The 21,302-nt window shown below is 41.7% G+C and overlaps 1 protein-coding gene across 2 annotated transcripts in view; it reads left to right on the top strand.

The window, feature by feature from the left end:
* si:ch211-195b13.1 (STKc_SGK domain-containing protein) overlaps positions 1 to 20,061 on the top strand; it is a 23,768-nt gene extending 3,707 nt beyond the window's left edge. Inside the window, exons 1-13 of one of the 2 annotated variants that reach the window (XM_060904581.1) lie at positions 12,274 to 12,527; positions 13,363 to 13,438; positions 14,098 to 14,179; positions 14,511 to 14,554; positions 14,663 to 14,720; positions 14,800 to 14,883; positions 15,002 to 15,133; positions 15,248 to 15,360; positions 15,474 to 15,597; positions 15,694 to 15,789; positions 15,874 to 16,029; positions 16,491 to 16,580; positions 18,576 to 20,061. In XM_060904581.1, coding sequence (XP_060760564.1) covers positions 12,458 to 12,527; positions 13,363 to 13,438; positions 14,098 to 14,179; positions 14,511 to 14,554; positions 14,663 to 14,720; positions 14,800 to 14,883; positions 15,002 to 15,133; positions 15,248 to 15,360; positions 15,474 to 15,597; positions 15,694 to 15,789; positions 15,874 to 16,029; positions 16,491 to 16,580; positions 18,576 to 18,743 — 1,293 coding nt within the window. In that variant the 5' untranslated portion in view covers positions 12,274 to 12,457 and the 3' untranslated portion in view covers positions 18,744 to 20,061. Of the gene's footprint in view, positions 1 to 12,273; positions 12,528 to 13,362; positions 13,439 to 14,097; positions 14,180 to 14,510; positions 14,555 to 14,662; positions 14,721 to 14,799; positions 14,884 to 15,001; positions 15,134 to 15,247; positions 15,361 to 15,473; positions 15,598 to 15,693; positions 15,790 to 15,873; positions 16,030 to 16,490; positions 16,581 to 18,575 lie in introns of those variants that run through there. The other variant, XM_060904583.1, reaches the window with a different exon arrangement.
* Positions 20,062 to 21,302: the final 1,241 nt, after the last annotated feature.

Raw genomic sequence — 21,302 nt, 5'->3', positions numbered from 1 at the left:
TCTTACCTGTGATGAAGTGGGCGCTGCAAACCCGCGCATTTTTGATAGTGCTTTCATCCCAGTCTACACGTTTGATGGCTTGTACCCATAGACGTCGGCGATTTTTTTGGAATGGGTGAGATCCTGCTGGAATTCTGTACATTTTAACCCCATCACTGCTACGATTCTGACACCCGACAACACAACAACTAGGCATCGCTGAGTCTTTTTTGGGTCCAGGCTGCGCGCGCAATTTCCTCTTACGTATGAATGATGTTTACTGCGAAGGGGTCTATATGGCGTTGCTATGTGGTATCCAAGCATGTGACCTCTAGCTGCAAAGAGCAGAATGGAGTTGAATTTAGCTGCAGGTTTGTTTTTAGTTTGCTAACTATGCTTATAATACATAGGGCCAAATTACACAATTCTGATTGGTCAATCAAGGAGGGCTTTTTTTCCTTAACACGGGGCCGTATTTCTGAAATGCTATCGGCTAGTTTGTGGCTTGGTTACGGTTACAAAAATTAGCAAATTTTGTCAACAAAATTGCTTTTGTAAAGAAGTTCCAATAAAATTTTGTAAACCATTTTCAAAATCCTCGTGTTGTGTCATCGTGTCATGATGAAAGACGCTTTAGAAACTGATTCAAACGTGCAAGATAGTCTCGCGCCCTGATCGGTTCAGAAAACGCGAATGACAAATGTTGTGAACCTGAATGGCTTCTGAAGTATGAATTTGGCCCAATATATTATAAACAAGTAATCATATGGGGCCGAGTAAAATTAAGGATCAATTTCACTCGTGATTTCAAAGTTTTGAATTTTCAAAATTTCGAAATCACGAGTGAAATTAATCCTTAATTTTACTCGGCCCCATATGGTTACCTATACTAATTTCCATGTAAATATGTTTTCTTTGGCTAATTTAGTTTAAATGTAAGCTAATAGTAAACAGGTTAGCCTGTATCATTTTTAGTTTGCTTGCTGTAATGCTAGTTTCTGTGTTAGCATGATTGTCCTGTTGATAATTTAGTTCATGTGTCAGACTCGAATTGATCTCACTGTATCACAAGTTAGGGAAGTAAAAACAAGCAGCTGAGTTCAACCTCGATGTGTGTGTTGGATGCGAGCTGAATGTTGGTTGTTTACTGTTATGCTGGTTTCTGTCTTAGCATGTTTCCTGTTTTTAAATGCTAACTGCGAGTTGGTGGTTTAGCCTGTATCCTAGACTTTTAGAGAATAAAAAGGCTTGTATATTATGCTTTAGCAGCTGAATTATCAGATACATGTTAATGGAAGCTCAACAATTAATTACATTATCAAATGTCACAAAGCTCCTGTGTGCAGTAGAGTAGTGCCAAGGATTCGTGTAAAGGGTGTGAAAACAATATTTAGCCCTGAGCCATTACTCCAAGCCCTACCATACCATACCATACCATACCACACCACAGGGAGAAAGCAGATCAAAACTTTGCACCAATTTAAACAGAATCCTAGCTACGAGGACTACTGGGACCCTTCCCATGAGGCCGAGTTGTACAGACTGTTTAGTCAGGGAACTCTGTTGGCGTCCCCTTATCACCCGAGCAGCAGCAGATGTACTCAGAGAGCAACATGCAGAGGGCTGAATGACTCAGTCTTGCCAACCAGTCTTCTAGAGCGTGGCAGAAGGGAACCCGACCTAGCGATAAACTTCCTGTCATGCAAATATACACAAATGAGCTCGAGAGGGCTGTCTCCATGGCAACGGAGCCCAACTTATAGAGCAGATTTTCTCAGAAGGGTGTTACGACGGAAGTGAAGTCTCTCGGCATGGCTAGCTGGCATGTAGACAGCGCAGGGCAAACCGTACTAAAAATATGTCACAGGAAAGGGGATAGCGAGATGGAAAAAGAGGAGAGGTGGGTCAGGTAGCCCGAGACTGGGTCGAAATGGTTATCTGATCACTGTAAAAGGACACTGTAGCAGTGAAAGTGAAAGTGAATGAATAAAGCATTCATCTGGGGGAATACCTCTTCTCTTCTCATCTCTTCTGTTCTCCATGATTCATTTCCAACATTTTATTTATTTATTTACTGTCACGATTCATTGTCAAGCAGACGAGCAGTGTGACTTTTCAGTTGCTAATATGGTTCTTGGGGAAATGTAATGAAATCTGTTTACAGTACGAGGTGAAAATGTGAATTTAATTGCATTTAATCTTAAATTTAATCGTGTATTTAAGGCCTTGACTGAACTTTTTAAATTGATTCAGTATGTAACTTTAAGACTACTGGTATTCTTAAAAGTAGTAGTGACTTTAAGTACAGTGAAATGTTAAATTTAGTAACTTTAACAAAGTGACATCTTAAACATTCTTTTCAACAGCGTTTCATTATCTTTAAGAAGGCATGGAAAGTTATACTATAAGAATTCTTAAAGTTATAAGTAAATACACTGAAATGGAGCATCCCGTAAACTTTTAGGATACTTTAAGAACATCTTAAAGCTGTTAATTCATCTCGTGCAGGGGATTATGGTGTACTTTCTGACTGGAAAGCCCTCAGAGTTTTATGCAACCTACTTCTGAAACAGTTGTAGGAGGACTTCCTCATCATGGGCATGACGGTTATGAACGCTTTGTGTTGAACCTGTTTATATCACATTACTTGAGTCTGCTGTCATACATATAACCAGACAGCTCATTATCCACTTTATGAGATTATATCTTCAGCAGATTATATGGGCAATACTAAACTTCTGTTTAAAATAAAATGAAACCAATCCACCGACTGAATGTTTTCAGTGCTGAGTTTCCCAAAAGCATCGTAGCACAAAGATCATTGTTAAATGGTTGAGCGAGCAGCACAATGAACACTCTCTCTCCTAGTGAAGATGCTCTTAGCGTTAAGAGGCTTTTGGGAAACCCACCTCAGATCGGTTGTAACCCTTTTAAAACAACATTACAGTTAGTTATATTCATATTTAACAATTATTCGCTGAAGGTGAAATGAATATTGGTGAATAATATCCAAGTCAAAGTCGAGGTTATTATTTAAATAATATTGGCTGGCATTGAGTGGTATATCAGATATAATAATAAGAATACGAATAATAATAATAATAAGAAGAAGAAGTTACATTTATCTAGTGCCTTTCTCAAACTCAAGGTCACTTTACATAGGTCAAAGAAAACAACACACACACACACACACAAAGTTGCTAAAGAGTGGTGAGTTTATGCAGTGGTGGAGGAGGAGAGTGTTCATGAAACAGAAAGGTTCTGAGATGAGATTTGAAGAAAGGAAGGGAAGAACAGTCATGGAGGGGCTGAGGAAGGGACTTCCAGAGCTTGGGGGCCGTGGCGCTGAAGGACCTGCCTTCCAGGGTAGAGAGTCTAGTGTGAGGAACAGCAAGGAGATTATGGCTAGAAGATCTGAGAGAGCAAGATGGAGTATAAAGGGTCAGAAGATCACAGATATAAGAAGGAGCAAGATTATGGAGAGCTTTGAAGGTGAGTAGTAAGATTTTATACTTAATTCTGGACAGAACTGGTAACCAGTGAAGCTGAGAAAGAATGGGGGTGATACGAGCAGATCGTTTGGTATGGGTGAGGAGTCTCGCTGCAGAGTATTGTAGTCTTTCGAACGAGTCGAAGACGATATTGTATTTTGTACAGTGTTAATGGATCACCAGAGCATAGGCAACTGCGGAGGTGGACAGTAACGAAGTACATTTACTTGAGTACTGTACATTTCTATCAAGGTCCTCGTTACTCGTTACTATGAAGCAGCTTTGAAAGTGGATGTTTTTTCTTTTCTTTTCTAAAACGTGATGGTTTTTTCCCAGGTGACACTGAGACAGCCGATCAGTAATCACTAGGGTCACGTCATGTTCATAGACTGGATAAAATCAAGTTCAGTGATTTCTCAGCAGCGTTATTTAACACGAGGAGTTGATGGCAGAATGGAAGGAGGCGGTTCTTCTGAGGAATGCACACACTCATGGCCCATGAATCCATGTTTCAGTTTTCTGAAAGGATTAAAGATTCATTTCAATTTAAATGTTTGCTTTGTTTGCCAAAAACGAACCACATCACGACCTACAAAAACTCAACCTGCGGAAGCATATTGAGGTATATATGTAAACGTTTTATTCTGAGAGAAAGCTTGCAACGAAGTTGTCTGTGCTTTTAGAGCTAGCGATAATGTTGCAATAGCTATGCAGTCTGGTTCGTCAAATGACTTTCTATGGATTTGCCCGCCAAGTTGCCATCGCCTTGTCCATGGCTAACATTAGCACATAGCTAGTTAACTTGGACACTGTTAGTTAGCATGTAAAAACGGAGTTACACTAAGATGAATAACGTTAACTTATCTGAAGTCCTTTCAGAAATATGTTTTAGTATAATCTTGCCAAATAAACAGAATGTAGAAATCTTTCTTTTCTAGTAGCGTTAGCTACCCAATATGATTTCGAGTTTGAAAAGAGTTTGCTAGCATGTCAGGTGGAGCTTCACTGACTAGCTAGCTTAATGTTAAACCATGATGGCACAGCATGCGTTCATTTTGTGAATTCACATTTCTGTCTTTGGTAACGGTGTTAGGTTTTGTAAGCATTGTGGCAATAATACAACAATGTGTTGACAGAAAATGTACTTTTAATACTTTAGTATTTTTAAAAGTAAGTACTTCAGTACTTAAGTAAAAATTTGACTGGACAACTTTCACTTGTATTGGAGTAACATTTGACCAGTGGGATCTGCACTTTGACTTAAGTAATGAAATTGGGTACTTTGTCCACCTCTGGGCACCTGGGAGAAATCTGACTGAGCTCATAACATTCAGCTTGTGTAAGTCAACTGCACCGAGGCATCATCATGACCTTGACTTCAACTTCTTTTCAGTAGAAATGAGGAGTCGATTAAGAAATTTGGCTTAAGTAGATTTAAATTGGGATTTATGTACTGTCAGAAATAGGGGTACAGAAGGAATCCATTCCTGTCCCCCAAGGTACAATCTACACTAATGTAACCCCAGGGCCAAAAAGGTCCATATACAGTGTTAGTCAAAATTATGTTAACGCTAATGGATTATTTTTCTCCTGAATGTGTGGTGTGCCCTGACCACTGCTGGTGTAATTGGGCCCTACTTTTTTGACACCCGAACAGTGACGTCAGATGTCTACTTACAGATGGTGCAGCAGTACGCCATTGATGAGCTTCCACTACAGATCCAATTGACGGGGTATTTCCAACAGGATGGCGCATTTTGGCCGTACTGTTTGTGCTCATCTTGACCATGCATTTCCAGGTTGATGGATAGGTCGTGATGGACCATTGCCGTGGCCTCCACACTCCCCTGATTTTAAGCCCTGTGACCTCTGGTTATGGGGTATGGTGAAGGAGCGCATGTATAGCAGGAAAATTTGTGATATCAATGACCTCAAGGACTGTGGTATCATCTATTCCCTGCGAAATGTGTGTCCGGGCTTTAAATGGTACTGTTGCTCGCTGTTTTTTTGCGTGTTGAACACAGGTTGAGACCGTCCTGTAAATCATCTTGCACATATGATGTATGTTTTGTGAATAAATGATTTCTACCATTTAAGTGTCCACATAATTTTGACTAACCCTCTATGTTCACAATCAGTATATAAAGGGTACAAATAAGTACCTTAGAGGATGCTGATCCAGTAACAAGCCGGTGTGCCCCTGAAGGTACAATTATGTACTTTATTTTCTGAGAGTGTGTATGTGGAGCAGGTCAGGGATATTACAGCATAGATGTCCCTGAATATGACACGCAACAGGGGACAGAAATGAGATGTGCTTTGAATGAAAGTGTCTGTCAAGGAGGATGTGTGGGTACGGTGATGTTTGGTGTTTTTGGTGATTTCCCTGCGCTGACAGCGGAGTTATGTAATGCAGTTACATCAGCTGTCATGTAGGAACGGAGGAGAAATGGAGTAGGTGGCTCCATAAAATCAGAAATTATACTTGCAATCCTTGGTGTTTGATTGAGCCTGTTTTACATTACTAGCATTTAGCAGACGTGCTAATCCAGAATGATGTGCAACATACCCACACCAGCCTGGAGAGCGGTTGGAGGTTAGGTACCTTGCTCAAGAGCACTTCAGCCATTCCTGCTGGTCCAGGGAATCAAACCAGCGACCTTTTGGCCCTAAAGCTGCTTCTCTAACCATTAGACCATGGCTTATCCATATCTATGTTCATTAATAGCGTCTTTGCTTTTTATTATAACAGTATTATATTCAAATGTTTAAAAAAAAAACCACCTTGCCAAGTCTTCTAGCTGAGTTACTGAAGTCTGATCAAGAGACCATGGCCTCAAATTCATAATAATATACACTCAATTCATATGGAGAGTCCTGAATGTTTTTATAAGTCAAAATCTAATTATATCCAACCATATTGACCTCAGTTGTGTAAATCAGTTGTGTAAATTTTTCATGACATCAGGATGGATGCAAATCCACCCTGAGTGACTTTTGACTTGCGTCCTAAATGTTAATTCACAGGTCAGAATGGTGCGGGGTTTTTTTTGTTGTTGTTGTTTGGTTTTTTTACCCAAGAATATTCAACATATGAAGTGAAAGGAAAAAAAACCCATAGACGTCTCTTTGTTCATCTTTTCTTAGCAATGAGGTAGTCAGCTAACTGTGATAAGTCACGTACTTTCATCCTCAGACACCAAACTACACTCGCTGGCCTCTTTATTATGAACACCCATCCATCCACCTGCTGTTTTATTTTCTGCAGTTCTCTAATCAGCCGATCCCTTGGCACCAGTACCATGCAGCAAATCATGCAGATACAAATCAAGAGCTTCAGGTAATTAAATGTTCACAATGTTCAAACATCAGAATGGGAAAAATTGTGATCTCAGAGTGTGACTTTCGTTCACTGTGGGTGGCGTGGGTGTTGGTTTGAGCCAGATGGACTTGTTTGAGTATTTCAGAAACTGCTGATCTTCTGGGGTTTTCACACACAACAGTCTCGAGAGTTTACACAGACAGAATGGTGCGAAAAACAAAAAACTTCAAGTGAGTGAGTGAATGAGAGTTCTATGGGTGGAAAGAAATGCCTTGTTGATCAGAGAGGTCAGAGGAAAATGGCCAGGGGTGGGTTTCCCAAAAGCCTCTTAACGCTAAGAGCAGCTTAATTAGGAGAGTGTTCATTTTACTACTCGCTCGACCATTTAACGATGATCTTTGTGCTGCGATGCTTTTAGGAAACTCAGGCCAGATTGGTTCGAGCTGCCAGGAAAGATATAGCAACTCTTTTATAACCGTGGTGAGCAGAAAAGCATCTCAGCATGCAACAGCAGAAGACCACATTGGGTTCCACTCCTGCAGCCAAGAACAAGTTTCTATTAAAGTGGCTGGTCAGTGTATCTAAAGCTAATACAGTACTTGTATATTATATACAGTACAACTCCTTTAAAGGTATACTGAAAAAACAAGCATACTTCTGATGATCTCTTGCTTTGACGTCACTCTGTAAACTGGAACCCGTAGTTGAGAAGACTATACATAGTTTGCACATGACGTCACAGAGTCGGGGATTCCCTAGTGGCAGCCATCTTGTGGGTCAAGCTTACCGTACGGGTCACTGAGCACACATTGTAACGCGCGAGTACAAAGTCTTCAAAAGAACCCAAGCAGGCTATTTAAAGCTAGCAATGGTGCACACCTGTTGTATTCACGGCTGTCGTAATAGGTCAGATGATGACGTCAAGCGGAGCTTTTATGGAATTCCCACTGTACGGGAGCACGAAGGCGAGCAAACAAAGAAACTCAGCATACAAAGGAGAAATCTATGGCTTGCGAGAATCAACCACAAGGATTATCAGCCTTCCAAACACAGCAAAGTCTGCTCCGATCATTTTATAAGTGGTAAGTTGTTTAATTGTGTTTAAGTTTGTTTTTGGAAACCAAAACATTGTGTAAACAATCTCTGGAGGATGCCTAACTGGAACCGCTGAGTGTACGTTTACATTGTACACTGACATGGTACTGTAATACCACTAATGGATGTAAAATTTGTCTTAAATCAACTCTATATTATACACACACATATATTTATATGCAGTGTTGAGAGCTCTAAAATTCCAATGTTTACATACCTTGGCTGTAATTAGGACACAACTGTCATTTGTTTTTATATGGTGGACTTCACGGACCCAGCCACAGACAAAATAATTGTATGACTCCAGCAACTTGTATGCTTTGAGGTCGTCAAGTGTGTAGGCACTTTTACTATTCACGAAATAGTTCACAATATCAGGGTACGATATGGATGGCAGCCCTGCAGAGTCACTTGAAAATGCATCTTTGTCCACTTCGTAGGGGTCAATTCCCCCAATCAAGGCCAGATTGGCTGCATACCGTTGTCGTGAGATGTCGTCCAATGTTTCTATATACTTCCGTTTGCTTGATTTTGCCGACACTGATCATTATTTTAGAAAACTGACTATATAACTTCATAAATTCGTCCGAGATAATGTAGCCAGTAATGGCGATGGTCCGTTTTGTTTGCCCCGCAAGATGGCGGCTGGAAGGCGTTCCCCGGAATGCCGTGACGTCAGTGAAAACTATGTATTTCAAGTTGACAAGTCAGAATTTCAAGTTAAGGGGCTTTTTCTTTGGCTTTTCCTATTTGGAGGAAGGGAATGACCTAAAAGTCATGACCTCAAGTGGAAAGCGGAATTGGTGGCTGTATTTGCATTGCATTGTCAGTGGTTATTTTTAAGTTGTAATGACATCATTTCCGGGCGGCACGGTGGTGTAGTGGTTAGCGCTGTCGCCTCACAGCAAGAAGGTCCTGGGTTCGAGCCCCGGGGCCGGCGAGGGCCTTTCTGTGCGGAGTTTGCATGTTCTCCCCGTGTCCGCGTGGGTTTCCTCCGGGTGCTCCGGTTTCCCCCACAGTCCAAAGACATGCAGGTTAGGTTAACTGGTGACTCTAAATTGACCGTAGGTGTGAATGCGAGTGTGAATGGTTGTCTGTGTCTATGTGTCAGCCCTGTGATGACCTGGCGACTTGTCCAGGGTGTACCCCGCCTTTCGCCCATAGTCAGCTGGGATAGGCTCCAGCTTGCCTGCGACCCTGTAGAAGGATAAAGCGGCTAGAGATAATGAGATGAGATGAGATGAGATGAGACATCATTTCCCACATTGTGACATTTGAAAAAATAGGGAAAAACATAGAGACATCCATGAAAGCTTGTCTTTTGTCTCAGATAAAGCTCAAAAAAAGCTAATTTAACTGCACTTTTCCAGTTACAAGCCTGAATGGCTACTAGTTTTGTTCTACTGGAGTGATCTTCGAACATTCATGTGACATTTTGCACTGAAATTTCACCACAGTATCAACAGCAGACGACAGCGTGTAGATTAGCAACAAGCTAGCCGGTGAAAAACAGCGATTAGTATGATTGGTGTTATAGATTTAACCAAGCACTGTGCCTGTATATTAACTTCTCTAAAGCCAGTACTGCTATCAACTCATTTAAAAGTAGAGTAGGCGTACTTTACTCTGTTTACAGATTGAGCGGCCATGTTGATTTGATGTCACTCTGTAAACAGGGAAAGAACTGGCAGTTCTGTCGGCTGCCCCAAGTTGACGAGTTGAAATTTCAGGTTGAGGTGGTGTTTTCCATAGATGTAGACGGGGTTGAAACTTCACCTCGTACGCATTGTACCTGAGTCATCGGGCTGCGCTGCATTCTGAGACCTTTGAGTCCAGCGTTTGCGCCAACGTCTACACCACCATTTCAGCTGGCTGCTGGGATTCTCATGAACATCATGAACATGCCGAGTGACAAAAGACGCTCGTTTGTTTATAGGAGCTAACAGTGAAACCTGATCTTTATCCCTTATGTCTTATCGACGTCTTCTGTTAAACTCCATTGTAATTGCGCTCACAGTGTCACTGTGTGACCTCGGCGTCGCACGCAACCGCTAAATTCTTACATAACAAACAAAAACAGCATTAATCAGCAAATTAGCAGCAGCATCACTAAACATGTGGCAGATACCGCAGTGTGAGCTTTAATATGATTCAGAGAGCAGTGTCCCTTTAAGGAGGCCATGTTTTAAATGAGGAGACTAGTACTGGGAACAGCTGATGTACACACACCCTACTGATCTGCTGAGTACATATACAGGGCGCCAATTTATATTATTATACCTCAGAGCTATGTCTTTTGTATCCATTTTTTCCAAAAAAAAGAGAGAGAGAGAGAGACAGTGAGAGAGACAGACAAATAGTGAGAGGGAGTGAGAGAGACAGTGAGAGAGAGAGAGACAATGAGAGAGCAAGAGAAAGAGAGAGGCAGACAGACAGTAAGAAAGAGAGACAGATAGTAAGAGAGAGAGACAGACAGATAGTGAGAGACAGACAGACAGACAGACAGTGAGAAAGACAGATAGTGCGAGAGAGACAGTGGGAGAGAGAGACACAGTGAGAGAAAGACAGACAGTGAGAGACAGAGTGAGTGAGAGACAGTGTGAGAGAGAGAGAGAGAGAGAGAGACGGTGAGAGATAGAGACAGCGAGAGAGAGAGAAACAGTAAGACAGAGACAGCGAGAGAGAGAGACAGACAGACAATGAGCAACAGAGACAGTGAGAGAGAGACAGAGAGAGACAGACAGACAGTGAGAGAGAAACAGAGAGAGTGAGAGAGGGACAGTGAGAGAGACACAGAGAGTGAGACAGATGGTGAAAGCAACAAACAGAGAGAGAGAGAGAGACAGTGAGAGAGACAGACAGACACAGAGAGAGACAGACAGACAGTGAGACAGAGAGAGAGAAAGACAGTCAGACAGTGAGAGAGAGAGAGACAGGCAGTGAGAGAGAGAAAGCGAGAGAGACAGTGTGTGTGTGTGTGTGTGTGTGTGTGTGTGTGTGTGTGTGTGTGTGTGTGTGTGAGAGAGAGAGAGAGAGAGAGAGAGAGAGAGAGAGAGAAAGACAGTCAGACAGTGAGAGAGAGACAGGCAGTGAGAGAGAGAGAGAGACAGTGTGTGTGTGTGTGTGTGTGTGTGTGTGTGAGAGAGAGAGAGAGAGAGAGAGAGAGAGAGAGAGAGAGACAGACAGACAGACAGACAGACAGACAGAGAGAAAGACAGTCAGACAGTGAGAGAGAGACAGGCAGTGAGAGAGAGCGAGAGAGAGACAGTGTGTGTGTGTGTGTGTGTGTGTGTGTGTGTGTGTGTGTGTGTGTGTGTGTGAGAGAGAGAGACAGTGAGAGAGAGAGAGAGAGAGAGAGAGAGAGAGAGAGACAATGAGAGAGAGCAAGAGAAAGAGAGAGGCAGACAGACAGTAAGAAAGAGAGACAGATAGTAAGAGAGAGAGACAGACAGATAGTGAGAGACAGACAGACAGACAGACAGACAGACAGTGAGAAAGACAGATAGTGCGAGAGAGACAGTGGGAGAGAGAGACACAGTGAGAGAAAGACAGACAGTGAGAGACAGAGTGAGTGAGAGACAGTGTGAGAGAGAGAGAGAGACCGTGAGAGACAGAGACAGCGAGAGAGAGAGAAACAGTAAGAGACAGAGACAGCGAGAGAGAGAGACAGACAGCGGGAGAGAGACAGACAGACAATGAGCAACAGAGACAGTGAGAGAGAGACAGACAGACAGTGAGAGAGAAACAGAGAGAGTGAGACAGACAGTGAGAGCAACAGAGAGAGAGTGAGAGAGGGACAGTGAGAGAGACACAGAGAGAGTGAGACAGACAGTGAAAGCAACAGAGAGAGAGAGTGAGAGACAGTGAGAGAGACAGACATATACAGAGAGAGACAGACAGACAGTGAGACAGAGAGAGAGAAAGACAGTCAGACAGTGAGAGAGAGAGACAGGCAGTGAGAGAGAGAGAGAGAGAGAGAGAGAGAGAGAGAGACAGTGTGTGTGTGTGTGTGTGTGTGTGTGTGTGTGTGTGTGTGTGTGTGTGTGTGAGTGAGAGAGAGAGAGAGACAGACAGACAGACAGACAGAGACAGACAGACATACAGTGAGAGAGAGAAAGACAGTCAGACAGTGAGAGAGAGACAGGCAGTGAGAGAGAGCGAGAGAGAGACAGTGTGTGTGTGTGTGTGTGTGAGAGAGAGAGAGAGAGAGAGAGAGAGAGAGAGAGAGACCATCCCACAGACACTGTGAGCGCATCCTCGCGCTCTAAAAGTGAGATTTCCCGCGACGTCACGGTTCCACGGTTGCCTTGGTTACGAGAGTGACGTAGTCGCCGCGCCTCCCTGTCAAACTGCCCCACGTGCTCGGTATAAAAGCAGCAGAGCGCGAGCAGGAGACACTAGTGGGACACCCAGGATCGGGGATCAGGGTGTGCGCGCGCGTGTCTGTGGGTGTCTGTCTGTGGGGGTGTGTGCGCGCGCGTTCGTCTGCTGCTCATCCGGTTTTTTCATTCCACTCTCCGCTCGGATTTATTCCACCTCCCGGTTACTGCCGCGCCGCTCGGTCGCTAAAATGGCCGTGACAGAAACTCGCTGTGATCTGACTTACTGCAAGATGAGGGGGATCGTGACCGTACTCACCGGTATGTGCTGAAAATAATGTTTACACACAAACAAGCAAATAAACAAACAAATTTATGCTCTAAAACCGTATTACACGTGTAATAATAATAATAATAATGATAATAATTGTTTGTTTGTTTGTTTGTTTGTTTGTTTGTTTGTTTGTTTGTTTGTTTGTCATTGAGTACCACCAAGGCTTCTTTTGTACCAAAATCTATGTATCTTTATACTTTTTAAGATGAATTCAGGGCATATAAATGGGCCTTAAGGACCACTGATGGAGCTTTTTAATCAGAGTAAAGCTTTAAAGGTACGACTTAGATGGTGCCACGATCACTGGCTGTATAACTAAACTCCAATATGTAGAGTTCTTATATACAGACCTGAAGGAAAGATTTCCCCTAAAACTCTACCGAAAGTTGAAAAACCTAACTGTACGCAGCTTCCCAGCCCAGGAACATCCAGAAGATACCACGATCACCATGTCCACGTGGTGATACCACCTTGAAACCATTGTACACTAGCTTTATTTCTCAGAGTTCATAACCCGAGCTCAACTTGTGGTCAAGCTGCGTGAATCATAACCCAATCGGAGAAGATACAATCATGATGTAGGCCAAACGGAGAAAAATATTTCGACACAAAAAAAAATTCTCTTCAATTCAGACCATTCTGAGAATTCTGATTATTTTATTTCAGTATCGTATCAGCTCTGACGGGAACGTCAATCATCGACCCACTTAAATAATGGGAAATGATTTAAGTGTGGCGTGTGTAGCTACGATTGATTTGGTTCTCTGACGCTTCTGACGTCAAAGGGGGAAAAAATAAAGCCTCGTCTGTTTTCTGTTACAGCCTTCATCAAAGAAAGGAAGATGGGCTTGAATGACTTTATTCAGAAGCTGGTCTCCAACCCTCACATCTGCCAACAGTAAGTGTTTCGAGAAAACCCTGTCTGTCCATGACATGTTTGGATATTCAGCTGCTGAGACACCGGGTCTCAAAACGGATTCATCCGTCCATTCATCCATCCATTCATCCATCTTAGCTGTTCTGTTTCTCAGACTGAACTGAGGTCAGCGTCAATGAGAGCAGTAATCCCATCAGCCCCAGGGTTCGGCTGTCTCGGCTGTACCTTCCTTTAATAGCGTAATCTCTGTGTTGTACAATAAATCCAGAATAATCTTTTCATCCTGCCTGTGTTCTTGACTCTACGCTGCTCTAAGCATCTTTGAGTAAATCCTGCATGTCCCCTAGACAAGGAACGAGGATAATAGTCTAATTCCATTATGCACGAATCGAGCTGGGTCATTCGAATCATCCTGTGAGCTTATAGTCACTGAGGTGGTGGGTGGAAAATTCCCTTCCAGCTAATCTGTCACCTCGAGTCACTTATGGGGGGGTTGTTTGTTTTTAAACCTGAGAGTTTAAATTTCAGTTTCGCTGAGCCTCAAAAGTAGGACTTTGAAGAATGTTTAAAAAAAAATGTGATGTTGACTAGTTCAGTGGTGTCACTGATCTTATCAGTGTCTCCAGAAACCTTTCTCAACTGCCATCTAGTGGGTTCAGGAATGTTCTTTTCTTTCACAGCTCTCAAGTCGACCATTTCCTGAAGATTGACGAGAACCAGAACGAGGAAACAGGAAGAGATGGTGACCTCGGCTCACCCCAGGTAGGCACAAGAAGAGAAAAATAAAATAAAATAAAATAAAATAGAAAGATGGTGTCAAGACAAGGTTGAGTTTGTATTTGGACCAAACCAACAGCTCATGAACGTCCATCAAATGCCAATAATGAGTTTTCCCATGGATAATCGGAGACAAGACTTTTCCAAGATGTACTTTTTGGATAAAGTGCTGGACTCTTGATGCAATCCATTTGATTATCCATTTCATTTCAGTGTTATGTTTTGGTTTTTCGTATCTTATGTACCTGCTTTGGAAGAATCTGTCACTCTATCCTTTAAAATAACATCACTTCTGCTTCATGTCTTCCTGATCCAGATGTTCCTGACCTCCCCAAGGAGCTCGCTAGCTGAGGAGATTCAGTAAGTAAACCCATCGAATACATTTACATTTATTTCAACAGTCATTTCCTTGCGTTCACGTCGGCTTCTTTAGTTCCTAAGCGGTAACTTTCTTTCTGTCTCTGACAGGACTAAACCCTGCGACTTTGACTACCTGAAGATCATCGGCAAGGGGAGTTTTGGAAAAGTGAGTGGTGTTTGGTCAGAATTTTGTTTATGATCCATATAATACCTCAATAAACTCATCATAAATCTTTCTTTTCTAGGTTCTGCTGGCCAGACACAAAGAAACAGAGCAGTACTATGCTGTGAAGGTGCTCCAGAAGAAGATCATCCTAAAGAAGAAAGAGGTGAGATGAGAAACTGTGAAGAACTGAACGAGTGATGATTCTTAATTGGTGCTTAATCTTCAAATTTGGTAAAATGTAAATATTGAATCATACCTCCTTTTTTTTTTCCACCCCAAAGCAAACACATATCATGGCCGAGCGCAGCGTTCTGCTGAAGAACATCAAACATCCGTTCCTAGTGGGGCTTCATTACTCCTTCCAGACCACTGACAAGCTCTACTTCGTCCTGGATTATGTGAACGGAGGCGAGGTAATGAGCAGATCTTCTGAAATGTAAATTGTGGGTTTTAAAGTTTGTATTTGTGTCATTTTATGTTAATTTAACGACGTTGACCTTTTGCTGTTCTCTAACTTCCTCCTGTAGTTGTTCTACCACCTCCAGCGAGAGAGGATTTTCCTGGAACCCAGAGCTCGGTTCTATGCTGCTGAGATCGCCAGTGCTCTTGGATACCTCCATTCCTTGCACGTCGTTTACAGGTGCGTACTCGTTCTGCCCCCTAGTGGTCATAATGCAAACCGACCAACCAACCAGCCAACCAATTCCAATGATGATCAAGGCTGGTTTTAAAAAATGATTGATTTCTTTACAGAGACCTCAAGCCAGAGAACATCCTCCTGGACTCTCAGGGCCACATTGTACTCACCGACTTTGGCTTGTGTAAGGAGGGACTGGAACCCGATGACACCACCACTACATTCTGTGGAACTCCAGAGGTAGGTCAATAACATCCTACACCCTCCTCTCGTGTTTGATAACAGATTTCAAATTTATGTTGCATTTTGATCTGATTTTATATTTCGTACCTGCAGTATTTGGCTCCAGAGGTCCTCCAGAAGCAAGCGTATGACCGCACGGTGGACTGGTGGTGCCTCGGGTCTGTCCTTTATGAGATGCTCTATGGATTGGTGAGTCCAAATTCACCTCTACTGTACAGTTATGGTGTTTAAAGTGGGCTTAAACTCTAAACCAGAACCCCTTTCTCTCTCTAGCCTCCTTTCTATAGTCGCAACACAGCTGAGATGTACAACAACATCCTGCACAAGTCTCTGGTCCTGAAGCCGAACGTGTCCAACGCTGGGCGCGAGCTGCTCGAGGGGCTTCTGCAGAAGGACCGCACCAAGAGGCTGGGAGTAAAGGATGACTTTGTAAGTGTTGGATCACAAAACACACCTCTTACTAAGACCTGGAATGAAAGACCTTTTTTGGGCCGCTTTAGCATAGCTATGACAACAGCAATTTTTATTACGTTACATTACTGGCATTTAGCAAACGCTCTTATCCAGAGCGACATGCAACATACCCAGAGCAGCCTGGGGAGCAGGTGCTTTGCTCAAGGGCACTTCAGCCATTCCTGCTGGTCCAGGGAATCGAACCGGCAACCTTTTGGTCCCTAAGATCCTTCTCTAACCATCAGGCCACAGCTTCCCCTTTATAATACATACAGTGAACCATCTTGGACACCAAGTCCTGTCTTTAACCCTAGTCCAGCTTTTAAACTCCACAAACCCATACCCTGCTTTAACCCTAGTTCATATCCCTTTACAGATTTCTGTGTGATTTTTAAAAAGTCCAGGGTTCTAATGTACTGTTCTAATGCTCTCTTTAGTTGGAACTCAAGAACCACAGCTTCTTCTCGCCCATCAACTGGGACGACCTGATGGCCAGGAAGCTCATGCCTCCTTTTATCCCCTCAGTGGTAAGCCAAAGATAACTTTCCTTCTGCACTCAATTATAAACGGTGTTTATTTAAATGCGTCAGATTTTAAACAATCATTTTAATTCAGTTCAGGTTCAGTGAAATAATAAAATATCAATCACATACAAATACAGTACAGCAGTTTCAGTGTATATATTGTTTTTAATGTATAAAAAAATCCTGTATTTATTGTATTTTTTCTTTAGTGCAATATACAGTACCGTACAAACTTTGTTATGGATTTCTATTTTATCGAGTCAGGACAAAAACAGGGCGGCACGGTGGTGTAGTGGTTAGCGCTGTCGCCTCACAGCAAGAAGGTCCTGGGTTCGAGCCCCGGGGCCGGCGAGGGCCTTTCTGTGTGGAGTTTGCATGTTCTCCCCGTGTCCGCGTGGGTTTCCTCCGGGTGCTCCGGTTTCCCCCACAGTCCAAAGACATGCAGGTTAGGTTAACTGGTGACTCTAAATTGAGCGTAGGTGTGAATGTGAGTGTGAATGGTTGTCTGTGTCTATGTGTCAGCCCTGTGATGACCTGGCGACTTGTCCAGGGTGTACCCCGCCTTTCGCCCGTAGTCAGCTGGGATAGGCTCCAGCTTGCCTGCGACCCTGTAGAAGGATAAAGCGGCTAGAGATAATGAGATGAACGAGGACAAAAACATTTTAGAGTTCCAAACGTTTGTTTTGTTTTCCAGCACAAAATTAAATGTTACAGAAAAAAAAAAATTTGTATCCAAGCAGCATATTCCATAAGAGAACACTTTTCAGGTTAAAAAAGAAAACATAATGAAGGCTGCTGGGTTTTGGTGTAAAATGAAGAAGCGAGTGTGACAGTCAAAGTGTCCAGAAGAACTGTGGCTGGTTCTGGAAGACGCTCAGTAAAACCTACAGCTCATTTCCGCATAAAACTGCACTCACTGGACCTGAAACTCCTTTATTTTTTTTTAAAGCAAAGTCAATAATCGGTCTCACACCAAACATTGACTTTGTTTCATTTATTATGGCTTACTGCTGTTTATAGTATTTTTTTTTTTTTTAATGTTGAAACATTTCATTTCATTATTTTTAACCCATTTTTGGTCGACAGCATTCCTTTACATGTGCCTAAGACTTTTGCACGTACAGTACTGTGTATTGATTTTTATTCTATCCACATTCACTGGATATGAGCAATCGCATGCTCTGATTGGCTACTCTACTACTAGGATATTCGCTCATATTTTTTTTTATTTTATTAAGCTTCCACCTCAGATACAATAGATAAACACATAATAAAGGTATTAAAATAATATTAAAATTGTATATATATATATATAATATGGTGGGGGTCACACAACTGAGCTAGGCTCCAATAACAGTGTGCCCTATAATTAAAATAAATAAATAAAATACTGTGAGTAGTGAAAAACAAAATGGCGGCACGTGTTGCTGAACCAACCGAGGACGAAATAAAAACTCTACTCGAAAACAAAACCCTAAAAATACAAAAAAAAAAGCAACAAAATACAGAATAAAAGTATTTGATGGTAAGAACGTATCTTTTTTTATTTTTCAAGAATTATTATTATTATTATTATCACATTTTTCACAAATTGCTCCTGTCATTTCCCCGGTTTGTTAAGCGGAAATGATTTTGTCGGACGTTTTGTATAAAGTTTTTATTTATCGAATTTGCAAAAAATAAAAATGCTCCGTTTCTCAAAATCCAGTGAATGTGGAGAGAATAAAACAGTTATTCCACTCAATCTCGTCGTACATGGATTATAGCCGCTATCAGCTCACATACGAATCGATTTCACGGAATAGCTGTTGAATATTCTGTATTCTATCACTTTTTATTTTTTATTCTATTTATTACATTCTATTTTACTCCTTTCTTTTTTTTATTAACTATCTTCACTACTTACAGAGCACTGCACTGAGCATTTCACTGCATGTTGTACTATGTATGATTGATTGTGATTTGATGTGGCGAATAACATTTGAATGTATTTTGCAGACGGGTCCCACTGACCTCCGGCACTTTGACCCCGAGTTCACCCACCTGCCTGTCTCCACGTCCGTGTGCAACTCCGACAACCTGCACGTGACGAGCAGCGTCCGAGAGGCAGCTGGCGCTTTCCCAGGCTTCTCCTACGGCCCTCCAGCCGACTTCGCCTTCCAGTAGTCTCTCTCTCTCCTCCAGTCTCCTAGAATCTCCACATTCCAGACCAAAACCCTGCAACAAAAGATCCATGCTCGGCACACACACACACACACACACACACACAAGGGGCCATGATGCAGTTTACTATGAAGGACCGACTCACTACACGTCTCTGATCGTCCACGTGAGGTTTCTGGACCTCAGAGTCACGTCTTCGTAAAAGTGGACTCGACGCACAAAGCAAGAGCAGACGCAGAAAGTGTGCCAAGTGTCTGGACGAGGATATTCCATATCGGGGAGGTTCAGAAGTGCCTGGATGTTTTAAAGAGCTCATGATCGATAATCTAATGGCCGAGCTTTGGATAAAACTCACGGCAGTGAACTTGATGCCTTTCAGATTTGCATACGATCAAACTTTGCAGACAGGAAGTTGAAATATACATATATATACATGGTACTTTAATTAATGCATTATTGCACATGAGGAGGGAAAAAAACAGACTGAATCTGTTCACATCTGATAGCGAGAGATTTTTTTTTTGAATCAGACATATTTATACGTACCGTATAACACAAACGCCTACTGTACAAAGGAACATTTCCAAATTCTGATAACTCCACGGTTTACTCGGTGGTGTTTTCTCTCAGAGTAGCTGATTTCATCCATCTCTGAAATCTCTTAGCTGCTATTCAGTAGATATCTTGAATCTCATGTCTTACAAAGACTTCCTTCATGTTTTGAGCACTTTTATACTGTGTGTGCTTATGCAGTTTGCTTGTTCATATAAATAGCCATAAACCAGAAAATTGGCTTTATTTTAATATCAGGAATAAGATAAAATTGAAAAAAAAAGGTATCCTCACTCTGTTCTAGGTCAAGCGTTGAAAGAACCTCCAATCTTTCGATGCACAAACAAACATTACCTGTTTTCAATATTTTACACACTGATCTGTGTGGGTTTTTTGGAGTTTTTTTTTTGCCGCACATTGCTCTTCCTTATAAAACGTTCCTACTGTGCAGTGAAATGACTTTCCACTGAACAACAAGTGATTAGATGATAAAAATGGCCGTGAAGTTTGTCAGGCCGGTCAGTTTTATAAATGGGAAAAGGTGCATTTGTTTGTACTGTTCGACCAATCTTAATCTTAACCTTCTGTAGAAACATAACACAAGTTTATTTTCTTCCATATTTGGAAGTTTAACATTTATTTGATACATTTTCATGTATATTTATTTTACATGGCATTCTGTACCATAATTGCTGATTTTGAATTTTTAGAATTGTTAAATATTTAACTGTGATGTTTATTAAATGTGAAATAAATCCATAAAAGAAAACTCTCTGATCTGGGTGATTAAAGGCGTGTTCCTGTGACCGGCGTTTTATTCACTTTCATTTTCTTTAATACGCATGAAAATGATTCAGTCTTGATACAGTAGTCTGTTAAATATAGTCTGACATAACTGCAGCCAATTTATTTTTAATTATTTTTATTTTAAAACAATATAATCACTTTATTTCACAAAATGTGGCCTGAAAAGACTTATTTACACAATTAAAAATAAAACCAAAATGGATCATTCTTATTCCTCTTGTAGTTCATAGCTAATCAGTAATTAAAAATTGGTCTAATCCCTTAAAAATATGAATAAGCATCTAAAATTACTAACTTTGATATCAAATATAAATCGATTTTATAAAATTTATTATCACTACTTTATGATAGCATGATACCATTTTTTCTCTTTTCCAAACCTGATCCTGAAAATGAAACAATACCCACCTGATATTGTTTTCTTTAAAATAAAAAACTACTAAGCTAAACTCTTTCACACAAAATTACTCACACTGTAAATATAATAAAGATAACAAAGAATAAAATATAAATATAATAAGATCAATCATAACAAAAGTAAAACCAGTCAAGTTTTCCAAATATCCATTTATTTTCCAAATCCAGTTCCAATCTTTACTACTGATACAGAATCCAGTATCGAACGTTCCCTCTGAGATCTGAGCCACCATTTTTGCTGGCATCAGTCCAATGCTGATACTGATGCATCAGTGCCATCTCTATTATTAGGGCCCGAGCCCTATGGGCGAAGGCCCTATTGTTCTTGTAAGAGTTCACTATTATTAGGGCCCGAGCCCTATAGGGCGAAGGCCCTATTGTTCTTGTAAGAGTTCACTATTATTATTCTTCCGTCTTCTTCTTTATTTTTCTCCGCTGTTGGGCCATTTTCGGGGCGCTTGCCATGGGCGAAAACGCACGAAATTTGGCGCCAGTTCCGAGAATTGCCACCGCTACTCAGAACCAAAAGCCCAAACTTGGCCGGGGCTCAGGGCCTCTATAGCGCCCCCTAAGTCGTTGTGATTTTGGTCTCCCGCATTAAGGTGCCTGGTTGCCATGTAGTTTGTAGTGGTGGCATGCCATTTGGTACGCATATGTATCTCACTAAGCCGGACAAAAATGTAATGCCAATGCATTAGCCACGCCCAACAGGAAGTGAGGTAATTTCACTTTTGTGCGAAATGCATGGCCTCGAAGACGGCGCAACTCCTCCTAGACCGTTCATAG

This window comes from Neoarius graeffei, chromosome 22 (genome assembly GCF_027579695.1).
Source record: "Neoarius graeffei isolate fNeoGra1 chromosome 22, fNeoGra1.pri, whole genome shotgun sequence".
NCBI classification, from domain to species: Eukaryota; Metazoa; Chordata; class Actinopteri; order Siluriformes; family Ariidae; genus Neoarius; species Neoarius graeffei.
This window is presented reverse-complemented; position numbering and strand designations above follow the sequence as displayed.